At 38.7% G+C, this 20,207-nt stretch overlaps 1 protein-coding gene across 6 annotated transcripts in view; it reads left to right on the forward strand.

Moving 5' to 3' along the window:
- Positions 1–20,207, forward strand: part of RRN3 (RRN3 homolog, RNA polymerase I transcription factor) — a 28,408-nt gene that overhangs the window by 4,386 nt on the left and 3,815 nt on the right. For 3 of the 6 annotated variants that reach the window (XM_033428752.2, XM_004270160.4, XM_033428755.2), the window contains exons 4-16: positions 3,758–3,847; positions 3,960–4,089; positions 4,483–4,542; positions 4,894–4,957; positions 5,714–5,783; positions 8,270–8,368; positions 10,357–10,449; positions 11,452–11,590; positions 12,793–12,923; positions 14,711–14,841; positions 15,794–15,978; positions 17,123–17,231; positions 19,771–19,923. In XM_033428752.2, coding sequence (XP_033284643.1) covers positions 3,758–3,847; positions 3,960–4,089; positions 4,483–4,542; positions 4,894–4,957; positions 5,714–5,783; positions 8,270–8,368; positions 10,357–10,449; positions 11,452–11,590; positions 12,793–12,923; positions 14,711–14,841; positions 15,794–15,978; positions 17,123–17,231; positions 19,771–19,923 — 1,454 coding nt within the window. Of the gene's footprint in view, positions 1–2,794; positions 3,622–3,757; positions 3,848–3,959; positions 4,090–4,482; positions 4,543–4,893; positions 4,958–5,713; positions 5,784–8,269; positions 8,369–10,356; positions 10,450–11,451; positions 11,591–12,792; positions 12,924–14,710; positions 14,842–15,793; positions 15,979–17,122; positions 17,232–19,770; positions 19,924–20,073; positions 20,172–20,207 lie in introns of those variants that run through there. The other 3 variants (XR_004483490.2, XR_004483491.2, XM_033428756.2) reach the window with 2 other exon arrangements.

The raw sequence follows: 20,207 nt of genomic DNA on the forward strand, positions 1-20,207 counted from the left end.
TCTTGACAGGTTCTTCTTAAATTTGGCATTGATTGGATTTCCAATCTTAACCCTTTCCTCACTTTACAGATTCATCCTGTGTGTTTTCCTTATGCCCTCATGGCTTTGAAATTTATCTGTGTCCTGATAACTTCCAGATTTGCATCTATAGCTCAGATTGCTCTTGTGGACTCCAGACCTGTTTCTTTCTTTCTTTTTTTTTAAATCTTAAAATTTTTATTTAATTTAATTTATTTTTTATCGAAGTATAGTTGAATTACAATGCTGTACAGATGTCTTAACTGCCAGCCCACAGGTGTTACAAGTGCCCTGAACTTAGCATTCTCTCTCTCCCAAACCCACGTCTGCAGCTTTCTTTATGTGCTTAAATGATTTATTGCTTATCTCTGTCTCAGCCTAAGTCATCTCTAAAGCACATTCTAAACATGTCATTGCCCTACTTCATGCCCACTGAAGAATAAAGGACCAGCTTCTTAGCATGGTCTGCAACAAATTTTCAGTGTTCAGTCCCACTAGATACTTTATTTCTTAAATTTGCCATTTCTGTTCATCTTTAGGGCTTTGCATGTGCCTTTTTTTTTCTGGCTGTAAGAGGTCCTCTGTATCTACTTTGTTTGCTACCTATTTGAGCATGGGCTCTGGTTACATAGCCTCCCTCCCTTACTGGCTTTATGACTGAGGGCAAGTTACTGCATTTCAGTGCCTCAGTATCCCCAGCTATAAAATGGGAAGCAATGGTAGTACCTATCTCATGGAGCGGCTGTAAGGATTAAACGAGTTAATATATGTTAAAGTCTTAGAATAATGCCTTGCACATAGTTAGTCTTATATTAGTGTTTATTATTATTATTACTGTAATTATAAAACTCCTACTCTTTGAGACCCAACTGCAATATCATCTTCGCCAATGAACTTTCTCAGGTTCTGTCTAAGCACATGGTTGTTCATTCAATCCATACCCTACACTGCCAGCAGATCTTTCTAATTGTAAATTTGGCTTACAAGGACTTCACTGATTTGTCTGGCCCCTCTTTGCTCCCCAGATTTATCTGTTGGCTTGCTTGCTCACGATATAGTCCAGCCATACTGAACTACTTTTGGTTTTCTGAAGACATGCTTTTACCTCTGTAAAGTATAGAGCCCCCAAGAATACTGACTCTGTTTAAAGACAATGGAAGCATCACTTCTTTAGAGCTTTCTTTAAAGACCTGTGCATTCTTCCACAGGTACGAAGAACCACATTCTTTGTGTTCTGCTGTATTTTATATCAGCACATCTCCTTGGGATTTTGACAGACCAAGAATCACATCATTTGTGGCCACATTAGTTCAGAGGAGTGTTAAAATAATTTGTTTCTAATAATAGTTCAGTACTAAAGCACCAAAGTCTCTGACTGGTTTACTTTAAAAAGTGGAGCAGTTTAAATGTTGTCCTTATAATTTTGTCGTACTTGTTTTAGTGGGAAAGTGACAGGATAGAGCCAACTTATTTTTATTTGTGTGTAACTTAGCTTGTCTTCTCTGTTTCAGGCCTTGTTATCCTTAATGACCGTGGACATTATGAAGTTACTGTAGTGCAAATGAGTTGCGACTTACTTTATTTTATTACCAGGTTACTTAGGGTTCATCGGTAAATAGTCAGTGTCATTGAGGTTTGTCACATAGATAATGCATAGGAAGCACTCACTGGTGAACCGGTGGGGAAAACGTGGGGAGCTTCTTCATGTGGGGCAAGGCATTGTGGGAAAGTGGGCAGAGCGTTGATCTAGGCGGACAGGTTTTTTTTTTTTAAACATCCTATTGGAGTATAATTGCTTTACAATGGTGTGTTAGTTTCTGCTTTATAACAAAGTGAATCATCTATACATATACATACATCCCCATATCTCCTCCCTCTTGCATCTCCCTCCCATCCTCCCTATCCCACCTCTCTAGGTGATCACAAAGCACTGAGCTGATCTCCTTGTGCTGTACGGCTGCTTCCCACTAGCTATCTGTTTTATATTTGATAGTGTATATATGTCCATGCCACTCTCTCACTTTGTCCCAGCTTACCCTTTCCCCCTCCCCGTGTCCTCAAGTCCATTCTCTACGTCTGTGTCTTTATTCCTGTAGGCGGTCAGGTTTGAACCTAGTTTTTTACTGGTTTGGTTGGGCAAATTGCTTATTAATCTTTCTTAGGCTCAGTTGCCTCAACTGTAAAATGGGAATAACAGTAATCCATTTGCAGCATTGTTAGGATTCGGAAAAGGTATATACGTGCGGTGTTGAGCACCGTGCCTGGCACATGGTGTGTTCTCACTAAATGACACTCCCTATAAGTAGTCTGTTGCTGTAGGTCCAGCCCTGTCTGCTAATAGTTTATCACTGCAGGTTCAACACTGTCTGTTTGTAGTCTGTTGCTAAAGGTACAACACCGTATGTCTCTTTCCCCTACTGAGTCTTAGTCAGCATTAACCATTTTCTTTCAAAAATTAGGGCCTTTTTTTTTTTTCTTTTTCTTTTTTGGCTGTGCTGCCCAGCTTGCGGGGTCTTAGTTTCCCAACCAGGGATTGAATCCGCACCCTCAGCAGTGAAAGCCACTGGACCACCAGGGAATTCCCCAAAATTAGGGGCTTTAATTTTTTTCTTGTGTATGCTGTATATATGCATGAATACAAACAGTATCTTTATTAAATATAACTGATATCTTATTCTCTACATGGCTTTTTTTTTTTTTTTGCGGTACGCGGGCCTCCCACTGCTGCGGCCTCTCCCGTTGCGGAGCACAGGCTCCGGGCGCGCAGGCTCAGCGGCCATGGCTCACGGGCCCAGCCGCTCCGCGGCACGTGGGATCCTTCCGGACCGGGGCACGAACCCGTGTCCCCTGCATCGGCAGGCGGACTCTCAACCACTGCGCCACCAGGGAAGCCCTACATGGCTTTTTTGTATTGCTATTTAGATTTTCCCATGTCACTAAAAGTATTATGAATAGTAATTTTATTGTCTGAAAAATATTTAATGGAGTAGTGGAACCATCATTTATATAGAACACATTTTAATTCATTTAAACCCATTTGAAGGTTGGGTTAAGAAAAAGTTACATTTATTGATGACTCTAGTTAATCAGCTTAGATGAATGTTGTCAACATGCTTGCAGGTCAGCATGAGTATAGAGGAAGTAGAGGTACCTGTTGGTCCTTGTGATCTTAGAATATTTGAATCTGTTACAATTCTTTAGTTTAAAGAAGTCCCAGGTGTCAGCATTTGAGGTGTTCTCACTTTTCTAGGGCAAACAAAAGTGATTAGAATTAAGTATTGCATTTGATTCTTTTTCCTGTATATCAGTTATTATATTACTTTAAAAAAAAAGGAAAATTTATTGTAACATCTTTTTCCATTTTGATAACAAACTAAGAAGTTTTCACCCCAACTTTGGCTTAAGTCCAAGTTTGTGACATTTTTTTCCCTCAATTTAAATTTTTTTTTTTTTTTGATGTGGACGGTTTTTTCTTTACGTCTTTATTGAATTTGTTACAATGTTGCTTCTGTTTTATGTTTTGGTTTTTTGGCCACGAGCAATGTGGGATCTCAGCTCCCTGACTAGGGATCGAACCCGAACCCACACGCCCTGCATCGTAAGGTAAAGTCTTAACTACTGGACCACCAGGAAAGTCCCTAAATATTGTTGATAGATGATCAATGCCAGATAGATATCATTTCTCTGTTATTTGAGAGAATTTGTGATTTTGAACGTACTTTTCTTTGTTTAACTTAAGGATGACCAGATCATTAACTGGCTGCTGGAATTCCGTTCCTCCATCATGTACTTGACAAAAGACTTTGAGCAGCTTATTAATATTCTGTTGGTAAGTTCGCCATTTATTTCATCAACTATTATGTGTAATTCAGTACTTCGAAAATAGTATATATTGTATCAGTAAAATGTTCCTTTTGTCTTTCTCTCTCTCCCACCTCTAGAGGTTGCGGTGGTTAAATAGAAGTCAGACAGTGGTGGAGGAATATTTAGCTTTCCTTGGTAATCTTGTATCAGCACAGACTGTCTTCCTTAGACCATGTCTCAGCATGATTGCTTCTCATTTTGTACCTCGTAAGTGACTGCTCTTTGCTTGTTTTGATTTTTATTTTTTTAAATATCTCTATTAAAAAGTTACCTTCCCACTATATTTTGGAGATTATGCCACCATGGAAGATTCCAGGATGCTTATTGGCAGCAGTTCTGGTACATGTCTGTCCCCTATAATGACCTCTGTGGAAGTGTCTAGATTCATTTGTTGCTATGATTTTTATGGATTGTAATTTGCTTTAGTGAGCTTCTGACGAAGTCTTGGAACTCAGGGATTTTTAGCTACTTAAACCTCCTGCCCCCATTGTAAATTTTATTGTATTAAGTTTGGACAATGGAAAAGTCACTCTTTTATGTAGCTGTTGATTGTTTAGATCAATATTAGAAGAATAACATATTTCCTTTTTTCTTCAAAAGCCCGAGTGGTCACTAAGGAAGGTGACATAGATGTTTCGGATTCTGATGACGAAGATGATAGTAAGTATAAAGAGGATTAAAGCAAAGACTGCCTCCCGTGTCTTAGTGAATGCATGCTGAATGCTGAAGTATCCTGGCACCTCCAGGACTTAATCTAATACGTAGACTGCAACAAAAGGCAACCTTTGATGGAATCGTTTTGTTATATTTAATGTTAATGTGCAATCAGTTGCCCTTAATGGCATTATTTATAGTCTTCGTTGATAGTCGGTCATGGAGAAAACTCTTGAAATTATTATTTTGCTGACACATGATTCAGTTTTGGTTAGCAGGCATTTTTAGACTTAGGTAGATAATTGTTCAGTTTTCAGTTTTATCTTCATGCTCATACTCTCCCTTTTCACCTTGTAGATCTTCCTGCAAATTTTGACACATGTCACAGAGCCTTACAAATAATAGCAAGATATGTCCCATCGTGAGTATACTTTGGTTACTTATTTTGAATTGTGGTGTTTAAGTCTCAAGAAAATTATGATTGGTTAGTAGAAAATTGTAAAATGTTCATAGCATCAAAACTGAAGTTATATGCTGCATATTTTTTGTATCCTGTTGATATCAGATCACATTCTACAAAAAATGGCATTTCAGTTCTCTATTCATTGTCTTTAACTATTTTTCAAAACTTGTATGCAAATTCTCCCCTCCAGCTTTTTATGGTGGTTAGAATTTTGCTTTTATCTTCAACAGACACGATATCCAAAACTTTTCAGTGAGAAGCCCCTGCGTTTATGCCATGCCATATGAATAAAAATTAGTTCTAAGAAAATCTTTTAAGGTGTGTAGGTTTCTTTTGGAGGGGTGAACTTCAAATTCCCCCAGTAAGTTTAGCAAATAAGCTAACTTTAAAAAGTCCAAGTTGATAATTTTTTCTCCTTTTTAAAATAATATATATGTGCAGTGATTTTAAACTGAAGCTCTTCATTAAACTTTTGTGGAAAAAAGGATCCCCCCTTTAATTTGCTGTTGATATCAAACTTAATAGAAGCTTATTTTTCCCCAAGTTGTTACCGATTTTCTCTGAAGCCATGCATTTATTTTCAGTTCCAATTCCTTGAAATAAGAGCTACTGTTTGCCTCCTGTATCTATATTTGCTCTTATAATGGAAATGTTAGCCTTCTAAGGAAGTCCAGTTAACATGGATTGGTTGCATGTTTTTTCTTTTTAAAATAGAACACCATGGTTTCTTATGCCGATACTGGTGGAAAAATTTCCGTTTGTTCGAAAATCAGAGAGAACATTGGTAAGAAATCTTTTCATGGGGGAAACTAATGGAAAAGTTGTTTTTTGTTATGTAGTTTCAGCTGAGTTTACGTCTTTTTCTTAAAAGTTGTTTTGTCTGCTGAATTTTAAACTCAAGGCTAAGAATTTGACTCAGATTCCTTTCTTAGCAACCAACTGACTGAGGGTTCTCAGTGCCTTTTCTCTTATTCCTACGTGCAAGTCAAAGGCAGAGTCCATTTCAGAAATATCTAAATAGGCTTAATGCTTACACAGATGGGAATTACTAGAAGATAATAGTTCATTTAATACCAATTATAAACATGCTTTATTTGAACATGAAGGCAGAGCCTTCTATAGATGAAGTCTTATGTTTTTTGTGTAATATTTAGATCATCTGCCTAACTTTCAATAGTGGTTCCCTTTTAAGCATAGATTATTTTTTCCTAAATAATGTATTACAGGTATTAAATAAGGAGTTAATAACTTTTGCTGCTATTTGTGATGGTGTGCTTCAAGTGGAGTATTACAAATTCTGTATCTCTTATGAACATAGTTGCAAAAATTCCCAACAAAATACTAGAAAATTGAACCTAACAACATATGAAAGGAATTATGCACCATGATCAAATGAAATTTATCCTAGGAATGCAAGGTTGATTTAATACCTCAAAACCAATTAGTATACTGTATCAGAATAAATGATAAATACCACATGGTCATCTCAATGGATGGAAAAACACCAAAACCCTTTTATGACAAAAATAGAAGGGAACTTTCTCAACCTGATAAAAGGCATCTATGAAAAATTCACAGCTAACTTTATACTCAATAGTGAAAGACTGAAGGCTTTCCCCTAAGATAAGGAACAAAACAAGGATGTCCACCTTTGCCATTTCTGGTCAGTATTAGCCAGGTGAGTTAAGCAACAAAAAGAAAAAGGCATCCAGATTGGAAAGGAAGAAGTAAAACTATCTCTATTTGCAGATGACATGATCTTACATATAGAAAAATCCTAAGGAATCCACAAAAACAGTAAAGGTAATAAATGAGTTCAGTATAGTCACAGAATATAAGATTAATGTATAAAAACTTGTTGTACCGGACAGTGGGGAAAAGAATAGTCTTTTCAACAGTTGGTCTGGGACCAGAGTATGTTCACATGCAAAGAATGAAACAGGATTTATTACACCATATACAAAATTGAACTCAAAGTGGATAAAACTCTTAGAAAATAGATGAAAATATTTGTGACCTTGGATTAGACAACCATTTCTAGATATACCACAAGCAGCCGTAGAAGTAGTTAAATTGGATTTCATCAAAATTAAAAACTGTTGTGCTTCATAGTACACCTTTAAGAAAATGAAAAGACGACTTAAAATGGGGAAATACTTGCAAATGGTGTATCGGATAAAGGCCTTGTATCTAGAGTATATAAATAACTCTTACCGACTCAATAATGAAAAGTCATATAACCCAATTTAAAAATGGACAAAGGGTCTGAATAGGTGTTTCTCCAAAATAGTTATACAAATGGCTAATGAGCACATGAGAAACTCAACATCATTAGCCATTAGGGAAATGCAAGTCAAAACCATGAGATATTGTTTCTTACCAACTAGGATGGCTGTACTCAAAAAGATAGATAACAGCACGTGTTGGCAAGGATGTGGAGAAACCAGAACACCCCTACCCTGCTGGTGGGAATGTAAAATGGTAAATGGTGCAGCTACTTTGGAAAACAGTCTTACAGTTCCTCAAAAACGTTAAATGTAGAATTGCCATATGACCTAGCATTTCCACTGCTAAGTATATACCCAAGAGAAGTAAAAATATATGTCCACCTGAAAACTTTTACATGAATATTCAAGGCAGCATTATTCATAGTAGCCAAAATATGGAAACCAAATGTTTAGCAGCTTATGAATAAACAGAATGTGCTATGTTTATACATTGTAATATTATTCAGCAATAAAAAAAGAATAGTTTACTTGCTACAACATGAATGGACCTTGAAAACATTATGCTAAAACACCACATGTTGTAAGATTCCACTTATATGGAATGTCTATACTAGGCAAATTCATAGAGAGAGAAAGTAGACCAGTGGTTACCTGGGGCTGAGAGGAGGTACATTATTAGAAGATACAAGGTTTTTTTTTAGGGTGATGAAAATGTTCTAAAATTGATTATGGTGATGGTTACACAACTCTGTGAATATACTAAAAACTATTGAATTGTACACTTTATAAATAGGTGAATTTTATATGAATTATATCTCAACAAACCTGCTTTAAAAACACTGTAGAAGTATACAAATCACAAACTTAATTTACTGGGGGTAATTAAATTATACTAGTATTGTGTATATAAACAGTGTTGTTTCTATGTTGCTTGATAGTCTTTTCTGTTTGAATAGTTGAAACTAAAGATTGTGTAATGTTTTGGTTGCATAATTATGAAACATTTATTCTCTGTTGAAATGTTCATCTTTTTATGTTTTAGGAGTGTTATGTTCATAACTTACTAAGGATTAGTGTGTATTTTCCGACCTTGAGACATGAAATTCTGGAGCTTGTTATTGAAAAGCTGCTCAAGTTGGATGTAAGTATTGGGTAATCTGTTTTTCTCTTTGATTTTTATTTATTAAATAGTGTTATAGTATTTGTTACAATCATAATATTTGAAACAGTAGTAGCAACAATGGAAAAAAATCCACAGTTCCACCTTTGATTCATTTCTTTGAACATTTCTTGAACATTTCTTTGAGCATTGATGTGCTGGTGTTTATAGACAGTCCCATCTCTCATGGTTGGGGAACAAGGCATTAATTAAATAGTCACATAAATGGAAAAGTACAGTTGTGGTAAATGCTGTGAATGGAATACATGCGTTATGAGCTAGAAAACCTGATGTAGTCAGAAGAAGTTGGAAATGCATACCTAAGGAAGTTATTTTGGGATTCTTTATACTTTTTTTAGAGGCTTGCAATAAGCTGCAGTGGGAATGAGAAAGTGATGGATTCTGGTGACATGGGGAGGAAAGGTCCTTGAGACTGTATTGGAAGTAGGGGAGTAGAAGGTAAGGGAAAGGAACCCTTCAAAGGTAGCTCCCTGTGGAATGAAAGTTTGGTGTTGCGGTAACAGTAATAAGAAACGTTAGGAGGAAGTTGCAGGATGATGAGTTCCATTTTGGATGGATTGAGGTGCAGGTGGGGAGCTAGATGGAGAATATTCACCAAGCAGTTGTAGCTGCAGGTAGGGAACTGAGAATGAGGCCAACAGGAGAGAGGAAGTGAGATCGGAAATGAGAGGAAAACCAAGAGTCTGGATACCCAGGGAGGATCTGGAGGGAGGAAGGCTTTAGTAGGCAGCATGAGACTTTAAAAAAAAATATTTTATTTATTTATTTATCATTATTTATTTATTTTTGCCTGCGTCGCGTCTTAGTTGGCAGCATGCGGGATCTTTGTTGCGGCATGCGGTATCTTTTGTTGCGACGCATGGACTTCTCTCTAGTTGTGGTGTGCGGGTTTTCTCTCTCTAGGGATGTACGGGTGTTCTCTATATAGTTGTGGCGTGCAGTTCCAGAGTGCGTGGGCTCTGTAGTTTGCAGAATGCAGGCTCTCTAGTTGTGGCACACAGGCTCAGTTGCCCCGTGGCATGTGGGATCTTAGTTCCCTGACCAGGGATCGAACCCACGTCCCCTGCATTGGAAGGCGGATTCTTTACCATTGGACCACCAGGGAAGTGCCCTATTGCTGAGCTTTTTAAGGAGGATGAGAAAAGCAAAGTCCTTGGGTTTGGTGTTTAGGATGTAGTCTATTGCTGGAGGGAGCATGGATGGTTAGGAAGTGGGGCTGCTAGAGACCTGGTGAGGGTTTGTGGTGTAAAGAGGGGATGAGGCGGGGTGAGAGACATATTTCAGGGTTGGGGAGACTTGAGGTTTGTGGACTAAGGAAATAGGAGTTGATGGGAAGAACATTGATTCTGTAGGAGGTCTAGGAAGGGCTGGAGGTTGGGTGGGCTGGCACATTGCTCACTTGGAGTTAAACCTCTCTGGTCAACTGCATAAATATATTCTTATGGAACATTTTAGAGTATACTTAGGAAGAAGGTCATTTATAGACAGTTGAAAAGGCATGATTTGAGTGGTATGTTAAACAAGATATCTGAAGGGTTATATAGCCAAATAAATATTCATTAATTCAAATTGATTGCATTTAATAATTTTCTCCTCAGTTGATTGATGATATGCTTCTTATACACCATGCGTGTGTCTTGTGCATAGTTAGAGTTGGAATAAACGTTGAGTTTGTTGAAGCTATCTGTTTTAGACCAACATAGCACAGTTCATATTAATTTTATGTACATATGTAGTACAGGGAGCTTAATTTATAATCTTGTAAATTTCTCCATGACCCAGACCCATTTATAGGTTTGCATTGTGATTGTTTATTGAGTTACAGTGCTATATAGGGTGCTAATATGGACATCTTTAAAGCATGTGTATCAGATGAATTTCAAGTCCCTGAATAATGTAGTTATATTTTAAATGCTTTTATTCTTTTTTTTTTCTTTGTTGTAATGTAGGTGAATGCATCCCGGCAGGATATTGAAGATGCTGAGGAAACAGCAACTCAGACTAGTAGTGGAACAGATGCCACAGAAGGGCTCTTTAATATGGTCAGCGTTTATTAATGAAATCAGACATACGCAGTTCACAGTCCCAGAGGGTGGGAAGAAACAGCTAATGGCTTCTCACCTTTTTCAAGGCTTTGAATTAAAACAGTAGTTCAGCAAACTTGAAAATGATTTTTTAAATGAGTAGTTTGCTTTTTTGTTGCTTATTGACTAGTAGAGCTTATTTCCAAGGCTTTGAATTTGGGTTTGGTGAAGTATGTTTCATTTTTATTCTTCTGTTTGTTCTTTGTTTTTTGTAAACCACATATTGTTTGTGAAAGAGTGATAAATGGAAAAGCATACCAATGTAACTTCTGTGTTTTACAAATTGTATACCTTAATGCAGTGCTTCTCTACCTGGGGCAGTGTCTTCAGTTGGGTTCACCGGGAGGAAAGCCTGAGGTGGGGATTCAGGTGCCCTTGGGACAAAGGGTGTGAGGAAGCTGGAAAAGGCAGGGGAAGGAACTAAGTGAGAGTTCGGTCTCAGTTGGAAAGCAGCTCCAGCCTGATCCCCCGCAGAAGCTCTGGAGCGTGAGTTGCAGGATAGAGTTAGTCCTACCTTGAGACCAGAGAGATGGCCTCCTGTGACCTCATGTCAGTCAGTTCTGATGGGGCGGGAATGGGAGCAGCAAGGGCATTTCTCTGGAGAAGGGGGGCAGCTGTGAGCTGTCAGCAGCCAATACTCATAGCAGCTCGGGGATGGGCGCCCTGTCCTGGGAAAGGAAACCTGGCACCAACAGTGGGTGCCAGGAGCTGGGGGAAATCTGTGATGTTTGCATGGCCACACTGTAAATGGGTGTCTAAATGAGAATCAGAGGCTGAATCTGTGCTTTCATTTTGAATTCCACGGGTGGTTCTGATTCACACCTCTGTTTGAGAGCCCCTGCCTGGAAAGGTCTTTGTGTATTTTCTTTTATCTTTTAAAGGAAACGATTACCTCAGAATGTTCTCACTAAACTACTTTTACTGAGGCATTTCATGTTAGTTTTTACTTTACTTTCAAAGGACGAAGATGAAGAAACTGACCATGAAACAAAGGCCGATCCAGGAATGCTTGATCAGATGGTCCATCCTGTAGCTGAACGCCTGGACATCCTGCTGTCTTTACTTTTGTCCTACATTAAGGATGTCTGCTATATAGATGGTAACAACCTGTAGTAGTCACAGTAACCGCTGCTTTGTTGAACACCTACAATGCACTGTGCTGGGTATTTTTCATACTTTAGTACTGATAGAAATCCTGTCAAAAAATCACTGTTTTGAGTATGAGGAAGAGAAGGTTTAGAGAGATTGTTACTTGCCAACGTGACATAGCTTGAGAATAGTGGGACTGGGATTCAGGCTTAGTTATGTTTGTCTTCAAAGCCCTTGATGATATTTTCACCGATTACTGTATTGAAAGCTTATATATGGAGTTTGGACAGTTTTAGGTGGACCTCAAGTTCAAGACATTTAAGAAATGGTATAGTAGACGTTGATACATGGTACTTGGTGTTCCGTATTGAATTTAGAGAGTCTAGGTACTTTGGTTTTGCCAGGTGTTGGTACTGTAGTGAACAAATTGATATGCTTCTTGCCCTTACAGAATTTTTAGTCTAGAGGCTTTGCCTCATAATAGGACTGCCATTCAGTCCTATTATTAGGACTTGAATCTGAATTAATATGTTACTACTCTAACTTTTTTGCTGTTATAAAAATAATACATATTGATTAGAGAAAATTTGGAGAATACAGGAAAGGATTTACTAAGTTTATACAGCCACATTCTTACTATTTGGAGAACCATTATTAGCATTTTTTTTTTCTTTTCTGTTTGTATGGGTATATGTGTTTTTCTCGGTGAATTTGGGGATCACACTATATGTAGTATTTTATAATCTTCCCTTTTCACCTCTTGTGAACATTTTCTCATACCATTCACTGTTCTTCTAAAACAGTTATATGGATTTAACTGGTTTCTTATTTTTTTTCTCCCCCTGCTTTTTTTGCCATTATAAATAACAGTATAATGAACATCCTTGTATATATATTGTCAATTATTTGCTTGTGATAAATTTCTAGCAGTAGAATTACTGGATCAGAGGGCTTCTGCTTCTAAATGGCAGTTTTACAATGTGTGGCATCACAGTAGTGTGTATGAGATGAGAGCCTGCTTCCTTGCTAGTGCTGGGTTATTGTAATTAAAAAGGGAACTCTGTACAAAATAAAGATGGCATTCCCCACCCCCCGTAGCTTAATAGATGATGTATGTCTTAATGGTGTTTGCTTTTTACAAATTTGGTAAATGAAACGGGTAGCTTGAAAATAATGTCTTTATAAAACTGAAATGCCAAATTTTCTTCGTAGGTAAGCTTGATAACAACAAAACAAAGGATTTATATCGAGATCTCATAACCATCTTTGACAAACTCCTGTTGCCCACCCATGCCTCTTGCCATGTGCAGTTTTTCATGTTTTACCTCTGTAGCTTTAAATTGGTGAGTATGTCATTCACATTATTGTAGCTTATTTTATTCTTTCCCAGAATTTCCCCTTAAAAAGTGGGGGGTGGAGGGAGGTGTGGAATAGAGACCATGAGGTATTTCTTTGTCTTGAGCTCATTTTACTTAGTGCCCCTGATGAAATAACAAGCCCTTTTTCAACCCGTGGAAAGTGCAGAGGGCATTGCTGCTGCCTGTCAGCTTAAGCTGAGTGCTCTGAAAATGTCATCCTGCGTTTGGTCCACTAGGTGGTGCCCTTCCCTTTAATTCAAGCTTTTATTAAAATCTCATAAGGGATATTTAACTGTTTATTTTCTTTATTCTCTTTCAGTTGATCTTAACTAGCCCAAACTAAATTTTTAATCTAGGATTTAAAAACTTTGTTTTTCTATTTTGAGAACAAAGCAAAACAAAAGAACACAGGACTCTTCTTTGCAACTGTTTTGTAGCTTCCTAGAATAGTCCAGGAGAGTTGGTCATGGATAGAAAGGTTAAACTCAATCTGCCCCAAAGCATGTGTTAGTGGCTTTTGAAAAGAGCTATTTGGGAGAAGTTGGAGGTTGCATCCTTTGTTGAAAAGAAGCAAATTGGTCTGTTTTTTTCCTACCATTAGCATAATTAGTCAAATGCCAACTATACTTTATTTATTTTAAAATATTTATTTATTTATTTTGGCTGCACCAGGTCTTCATTGCAGCATGCAGGATCCTTTAGTTGCGGCATGTGGTCTCATATTTGGGGCATGTGTGTGGGATCTGGTTCTCTGACCAGGGATCGAACTCGGGCCGCCTGCATTGGGAGCTCAGGGTCTTACCTACTGGACCACTAGGGAAGTCCCACCGACTATACTTTAGTCTCTATTTCTGGTTAAGTTTGATATGTGCAGTCTGAAAGGTACTGCAGAAGGGGTTCCCACGTGAGCGTGGTTAATCATTGGTTTCCAATTATGGCTAAATATCAGAATCACTTACATAGCTTTATTTATTTGGTTTTTTTTTGGCTGCGCCACTTAGCTTTTGGGATCTTAGCTCCCTGACCAGGGATAGAACCTGGGCCCTGGCAGTGATAGCACCGAATCCTAACTACTGGACCACCAGAGAATTTCCTAACAGAGCTAACAGAGTTTTGGTGGATCCCAAAGCCCTGTCACAAATCTGTAGGGTTCCAAAGCCCTGAAACTGTAGGGTTGATTTTTTTTTTTTGGCTGTGTTGGGTCTTGGTTGCTGGGCGTGGGCTTTCTCTAGTTGCAGTGAGCGGGGGCTACTCTTTGTTGCGGTGCATGGGCTTCTGATTGCGATGGCTTCTCTTGTTGCAGAGTACAGGCTCTAGGCGTGCAGGCTTCAGTAGTTGTGGCACACAGGCTCAGTAGTTGTGACTTACGAGCTCTAGAGCTCAGGCTCAGTAGTTGTGGCGCACAGGCTTAGTTGCTCTGCGGCATGTGGGATCTTCTTGGACCAGGGCTCGAACCTGTGTCCCCTGCATTGGCAGGTGGATTCTTAACCCCTGCTCCACCAGGGAAGCCCCTATAGGGTTGATTTTGATGCTTAGCTAGTTTTGGGATCCATTGAATTATTTAATGCTGTGGAACACCTTTTGTTTTTAATAGTATTATCTCAAGATGTTTTAAAAATAAGAACCATGATAACGTATTCATTATTTATCTAGCAGTATAACTGAGATACTAGAACTTTACCATATTGGTGAGTTAAAAATCTTAGGATTCGGATCGCCAGAATATCTTAAGCGTTAAAAAAGGATGAGACCAACACCTTCTCTTTTTATAGGGATTTGCAGAAGCATTTTTGGAACATCTGTGGAAAAAATTGCAGGATCCAAATAATCCTGCTATCATCAGGCAAGCTGCTGCAAATTATATTGGAAGCTTTTTGGCAAGAGCTAAATTTGTTCCTCTTATGTAAGTAACCTAATTTTCCAAGTGCTTTTCATATCATCCTTTAAAAAGTATAGTATTGTCTCAAGTCAGAGAAACATCTGCCTTATTTTTTTGGTCTGTCTTTAAAGTGAAAAAATCTGTTCTCCCACTCTATTCAAGAAGTTTATATTTCTGAGAGGCAATTTCAGAATAAAATGTCTCCTTTCAAAATGTAAAACCTCACATGAAAAGCTTTTGTAATCTGTTCTGTATGGTTGCACTTGAATATGAAGATCCATTTGTCTTCATGGATGGTGTACAGTGTTGTATACTGTTTTGATTCTTTTTATAGGTTTGTCATTTTTCATTTGCATTCCGAATCAATTGTATCTGTTAAAGCTGAAGAAAAAAATCCTTTTAAAGGTAATAAATCTATTTAGGAGGCCAGCTCTGGGCCTGTTTCTTCTACTTATCCATGAAGATATCTTTGGACAAGGATGCTATTTAAAAACCCTTTCCTGATAGCTAAAAGCTATCTGGCTGTTCTGTCCTAAATTGTTGACCATGGGATTTCATCAGAACCCCTTAGGGAATGGTGAGGTCAACTGGACTGTCTTTCTCTTGTAAGATGTGGGTAAACATGCCCTGCTCTTTGGCCATATTCCCCCAAGAGGGCTGGGAGGCCATTGGAGAAGCCCTTCTGAGTTGATGAGGAGAAACTGTTCTCCAGCTCTTGGGACTTCAGGCATTCTTAGGGGCCTGCCTGTTGTTCCTAGGAGGTCCATGTGCTTGAGCTTGTAACCGGAAGGCTGTCTTTCCACCTGCCTACCATTTTCTTTCCTTTCTTTGCTTCTCCTCTGTGCCCATGGGGATAGATACAGAAGCCAATGGACAAACTTTTCTTAGTTTGTAAGGAGAGGCAATTGTGTGTTCTTATGTCATTCTAGTTTTTTATGAAGCAAGTGAAGTTGACTTGAATTTTTCTTTTCTCTAGTACTGTAAAATCATGCCTCGATCTTTTGGTTAAGTGGCTGCACGTATACCTTAATAACCAGGATTCAGGAACAAAGGCATTTTGTGACGTTGCTCTCCACGGACCATTTTATTCAGCCTGCCAAGCTGTGTTCTACACTTTTGTTTTTAGACACAGGCAGCTTTTAAGTGGAAACCTGAAGGAAGGTCAGTGATGTGGGGTTGATGGATATGAACTGGAATTTCCTTTTAAGCCCCACTTCTAAAAAGATGTGGGGCTTAAAAATAGTTGTATGAACTCTAGTAGGACAGGGTTTTATCACAAGATAAGTAAAATCACTGCTTTTCTTTGTATAAATAAATGGTAAGCGTCTTGGTTAAAGAGGACCTATTTTATATGGGAACATATGTATAACTGATTCACTTTGTTATAAAGCAGAAACTAACACACCATTGTAAAGCAATTATACTCCAATAAAGATATTAAAAAAAAAAAGAGGACATATTTCTTGTAAGCCATTACATTATGCCATTTTTAGTAATTTTTATCAAAATATACATCAAAGAATCTCCTAACAAAAGACACTTAGGCACAAGTTGGTTTGCTTGCCTCTTAGAATAAGTGTGGTGTCTTTCTTTTTAACATAGGAGAGAAGTATATTTATTGGTTCCAAGACAGTAGTATCTACCTAATTTTTCCTTCTACCTCCATAGTTTTTTGTAAACAAACAAACAAAACCCTGAAATACAAACAACTAATGCACACTTGAAAAACATGCTCAACTTTACTGATAACTTAAGACATGTAAGTCTCTCTTGGTTTTGTTGGCTGTCACATTTGACAGATTGTGTGTGTGTGTGTGTGTGTGTGTGTGTGTGTGTGTACATATGGAATTCAAGAAGGAGAAATTCCATATTGTATAATCATTACCTCTAAGGAATGGAGAATCACTGTGTTGTCTCAGCTTTTTAATGATTCCATGATTGTTAGCAGAAATCATCACACAGTCTTTGTTTCCCTCTATACGCTCAGCATGTGCTGAGGTTGCTTATATCTGAGTTCCAAATTGTCATGTAAGGTTATTGCCCACTGGAAATGTATGTTTACTTCCTGAATCTTTAAAAGAATAAACTCTTTTCTTTAGAAAAGTTGGTTTGGTCATAAATACATATGGTTGAGCCTAGTGATATTCTTTGGGCTCTACACTGCGTGACTGTCTACATGGACCTTTAAAGCATTTGTGCAAATACCTCTTTTAAATTTGTTTTTTTTACTGTATAAAATAATAAGTGCTGCTTGGACTATTGTGTTTGTATCTTTTTAAAAAAATATTTTGTTTTTTAATCAAAGGTTTGAGGTACCTTCAAAGTCTAAATTTTGAACGGATAGTGATGAGTCAGCTAAATCCTCTGAAGATTTGCCTGCCCTCGGTAGTTAACTTTTTTGCTGCAATCACAAAGTAAGTTATTTATGCTCTATATGTGGAAGTTATTTCAAAGTGAATTTATGTTAGTATTATAAAATTCCATTAAATTTCTGTGGAATTATTTAACAAAATTAATAGCAAAAAACATTTAAAAACCAATAACCCAGTACTTGTGGAAAGCACTGCATTGAAGGTATTGTTTTTATACTTTGGTTGCACTGGAAATTGCTACTACTTTTTAATCTGAGGACGATAATTCAGCAGAAGCTTAGGCACTTTGAAATAAGTAAGGCAGCTAGCAAGCTGAGAGGTACAAACCACAGATGTTTATTAGAGTGACTCTCATAATGGTAATAAAAATAGACTGGACATGAGATAAACATCCAACAATAGGAAATTGGTTCATTGAGGGCCTTGTGGCTACAGCTGATGTGTGTAGCATTTATTGTGTGCCCAGCACAGTTCTGATAAGCACTCTGCATAGAACTCACTTAATCCTCACACAATCCTATGACTGTATTATTAATCCCTATTTATAAATGGCGAGAAGGGGGACACAGAGAGATTGAATGACTTGTGTGGAGTCATGGCTAGACTGTGGCAGAGCTAAGGTTTGAATGCCGGCAGGCCGGCTCCTTCTTAAGCATTCACTGAATTATTTTGCTTCACGTAGCAAGTGAATTGGAGACCTTGGGTATCTTATCCTGATATTGAGGGCAGGATCATAGCTTAAAATCTTTAACAGATTGAGCTATTAGGAGATAAGAATAATTTCTGCATCCCTCAGTCCCCTTTAGACATCTTGTTGCTCTCATTCAGCAGGCTTATTTTTCCTTTGCTGGCCATCTAGTTCAAGGTATTCTCTCTCCCTCAGATCTCAAAAATGGTAGTAAAGAATTAAGATAAGAAACCAATAAGCAACAGTGTCCAGTGGGTGGACGTTTCCAGCACATCACGGGAAGATAGGAAGCAGCTGGAAGAGTAGAACGGATGGAGCAAAGCAGAGGCAGCTGCCCGTAGAATACTCATGGGGTGGGAGTAGAGGGCTGCAGTTGAGGAGCAGACTGGCCAGAGAGGCTCTAGATCTGGGGTTTGGGGTTAGCATGGACGTTAGGAGTAAGACATGAGGCTGAGAGCAAGAGGTCAAAATAAAGGTCTGTGTCAAGGAATTTATGTATCATTCTGTAGCTACTGCTTCTGCTATATTGACTCATATAGCTGTATTTTGATTTCGACTGCTGCGTAATGTTCTCATAATTTTAAAACATCGATTCTTTGTTGGGATTTAAGCTGTCTTCCTTTTTCAGTGTGGGTGCATGGTTGTGTGTGTGTCCTGGTACACAGGCACATACTTCTTGTCACCCAGAAGTGCAGTTGCTGGGTTGTAGGAGGTGCACATCTTCACTTCTACCGAATATTGCGAAGTACTCCAGTGTGGTTTGGCCATTTAACACCAAGAGTCAAATGTGATCCTTGGCTAATGGAACAGAAATGAACATATGGTGCTTAAAATAGCAGTAGTGACCTAAGAGCCTGAGAACAGATACCTGAATGAATACCGTGGGAGGGAGGGTGGGAGGGGGAGCGTTGGCAAAGGTGAGCTAAATCTTCCTCTCAAAGAAGTGGCCCAGTGAGTGATTTTTGAAGTTCCTAAGTCATAACCACCAGGGAGTTTGACAACATATGGTCCTGTTGGGCTTTGTTGTTGTTGTTTTTAAAATTAATTAATTAATTTTTGGCTACGCTGGGTCTTCGTTGCTGTGCATGGGCTTTCTCTAGTTGCGGCAAGCGGGGGCTACTCTTCGCTGCAGTGCGAGGGCTTGTCATTGCAGCGGCTTCTCCTGTTGCGGAGCACGGGCTCTAGGCGCATGGGCTTCAGTAGTTGTGGCTCACGGGCTTAGTTGCTCCGCGGCATGTGGGATCTTCCCGGACCAGGGCTCGAACCCATGTCCCCTGCATTGGTAGGTGGATTCTTAACCACTGCGCCACCAGGGAAGTCCTGGTCCTATTGGTTCTTATCGCAAGTTTTTCTGTCCATTTAACTGTGTTCACTCACTATGCCTTTTCTTTTCTTCAGCATTTTCTGAGGTTGTGATTCAGTAAACCCCATGGCTCTCCCTTAGTACCCTCCTTAATATCTTCAACAGCCAAGTGTCTCCACCAACAACCCATATCTCCTCTCAGTGAATCCTGAATCCCTTTTTCACCAACCCACTAATTCTTACAAACAGTAAAAAATAAGTAAATACAGCTACATAATTCTGTAAACTAAAAGAATTACCGTGAATGCATTAATTTTTAGTGAGTTCTGCCTAATTAGTAATCTAAGCCCACTCTCATATTCTTAAAGTGATAGCACATATTCTTTCTCCTTCGCTAACTTGTAAATAGTAGGCCCAGAGGACTGTACCCTAAAAGCATTACTTTCTACTTTATGTTATTTTTTTTCTTGTAGTTGTTATGTTCAATAAGATCTATATAGTCGGGGTAGTTGTCACACATGAACGGGCGTGTCCATGCAGAGTAATTCCAGCACATTAATGCCTCTGTCTGTGTTGGTTTTATTCCACAGCAAATACCAGCTTGTTTTCTGCTACACCCTCATTGAGAGGAACAACCGCCAGATGCTGCCAGTTATCAGAAACACTGCTGGGGGGGACTCAGTGCAAACCTGCACGAACCCACTTGACACTTTCTTCCCCTTCGATCCTTGTGTACTGAAGAGGTAGGTACACTTAGACAGTCGACCTTTCGATGGTGAATTTAAATGCGGTGTGTATGTGCCTTTACCAGGATCGGGATTTGGGATTTCTTTGTGGTGAGTGACCCTTCTGGTCATTGATAGGGTCTCGTGGTCTCCTTGCGTGTTTTCCAGGCCCAGTGTGGAGAAGCCTGTTCAAGGCTGCTGAGGGTCGTGGCACACGAGGGCTTGCAGGTCTCTCCTTCAGTAGGAGCCCAGATTGACACCAAGAGGTTTTTGTTTTTCTTGAAACCTGTTGGTTTAAAAAT

Source organism: Orcinus orca, chromosome 16 (assembly GCF_937001465.1).
Source record: "Orcinus orca chromosome 16, mOrcOrc1.1, whole genome shotgun sequence".
Taxonomy (NCBI): domain Eukaryota; kingdom Metazoa; phylum Chordata; class Mammalia; order Artiodactyla; family Delphinidae; genus Orcinus; species Orcinus orca.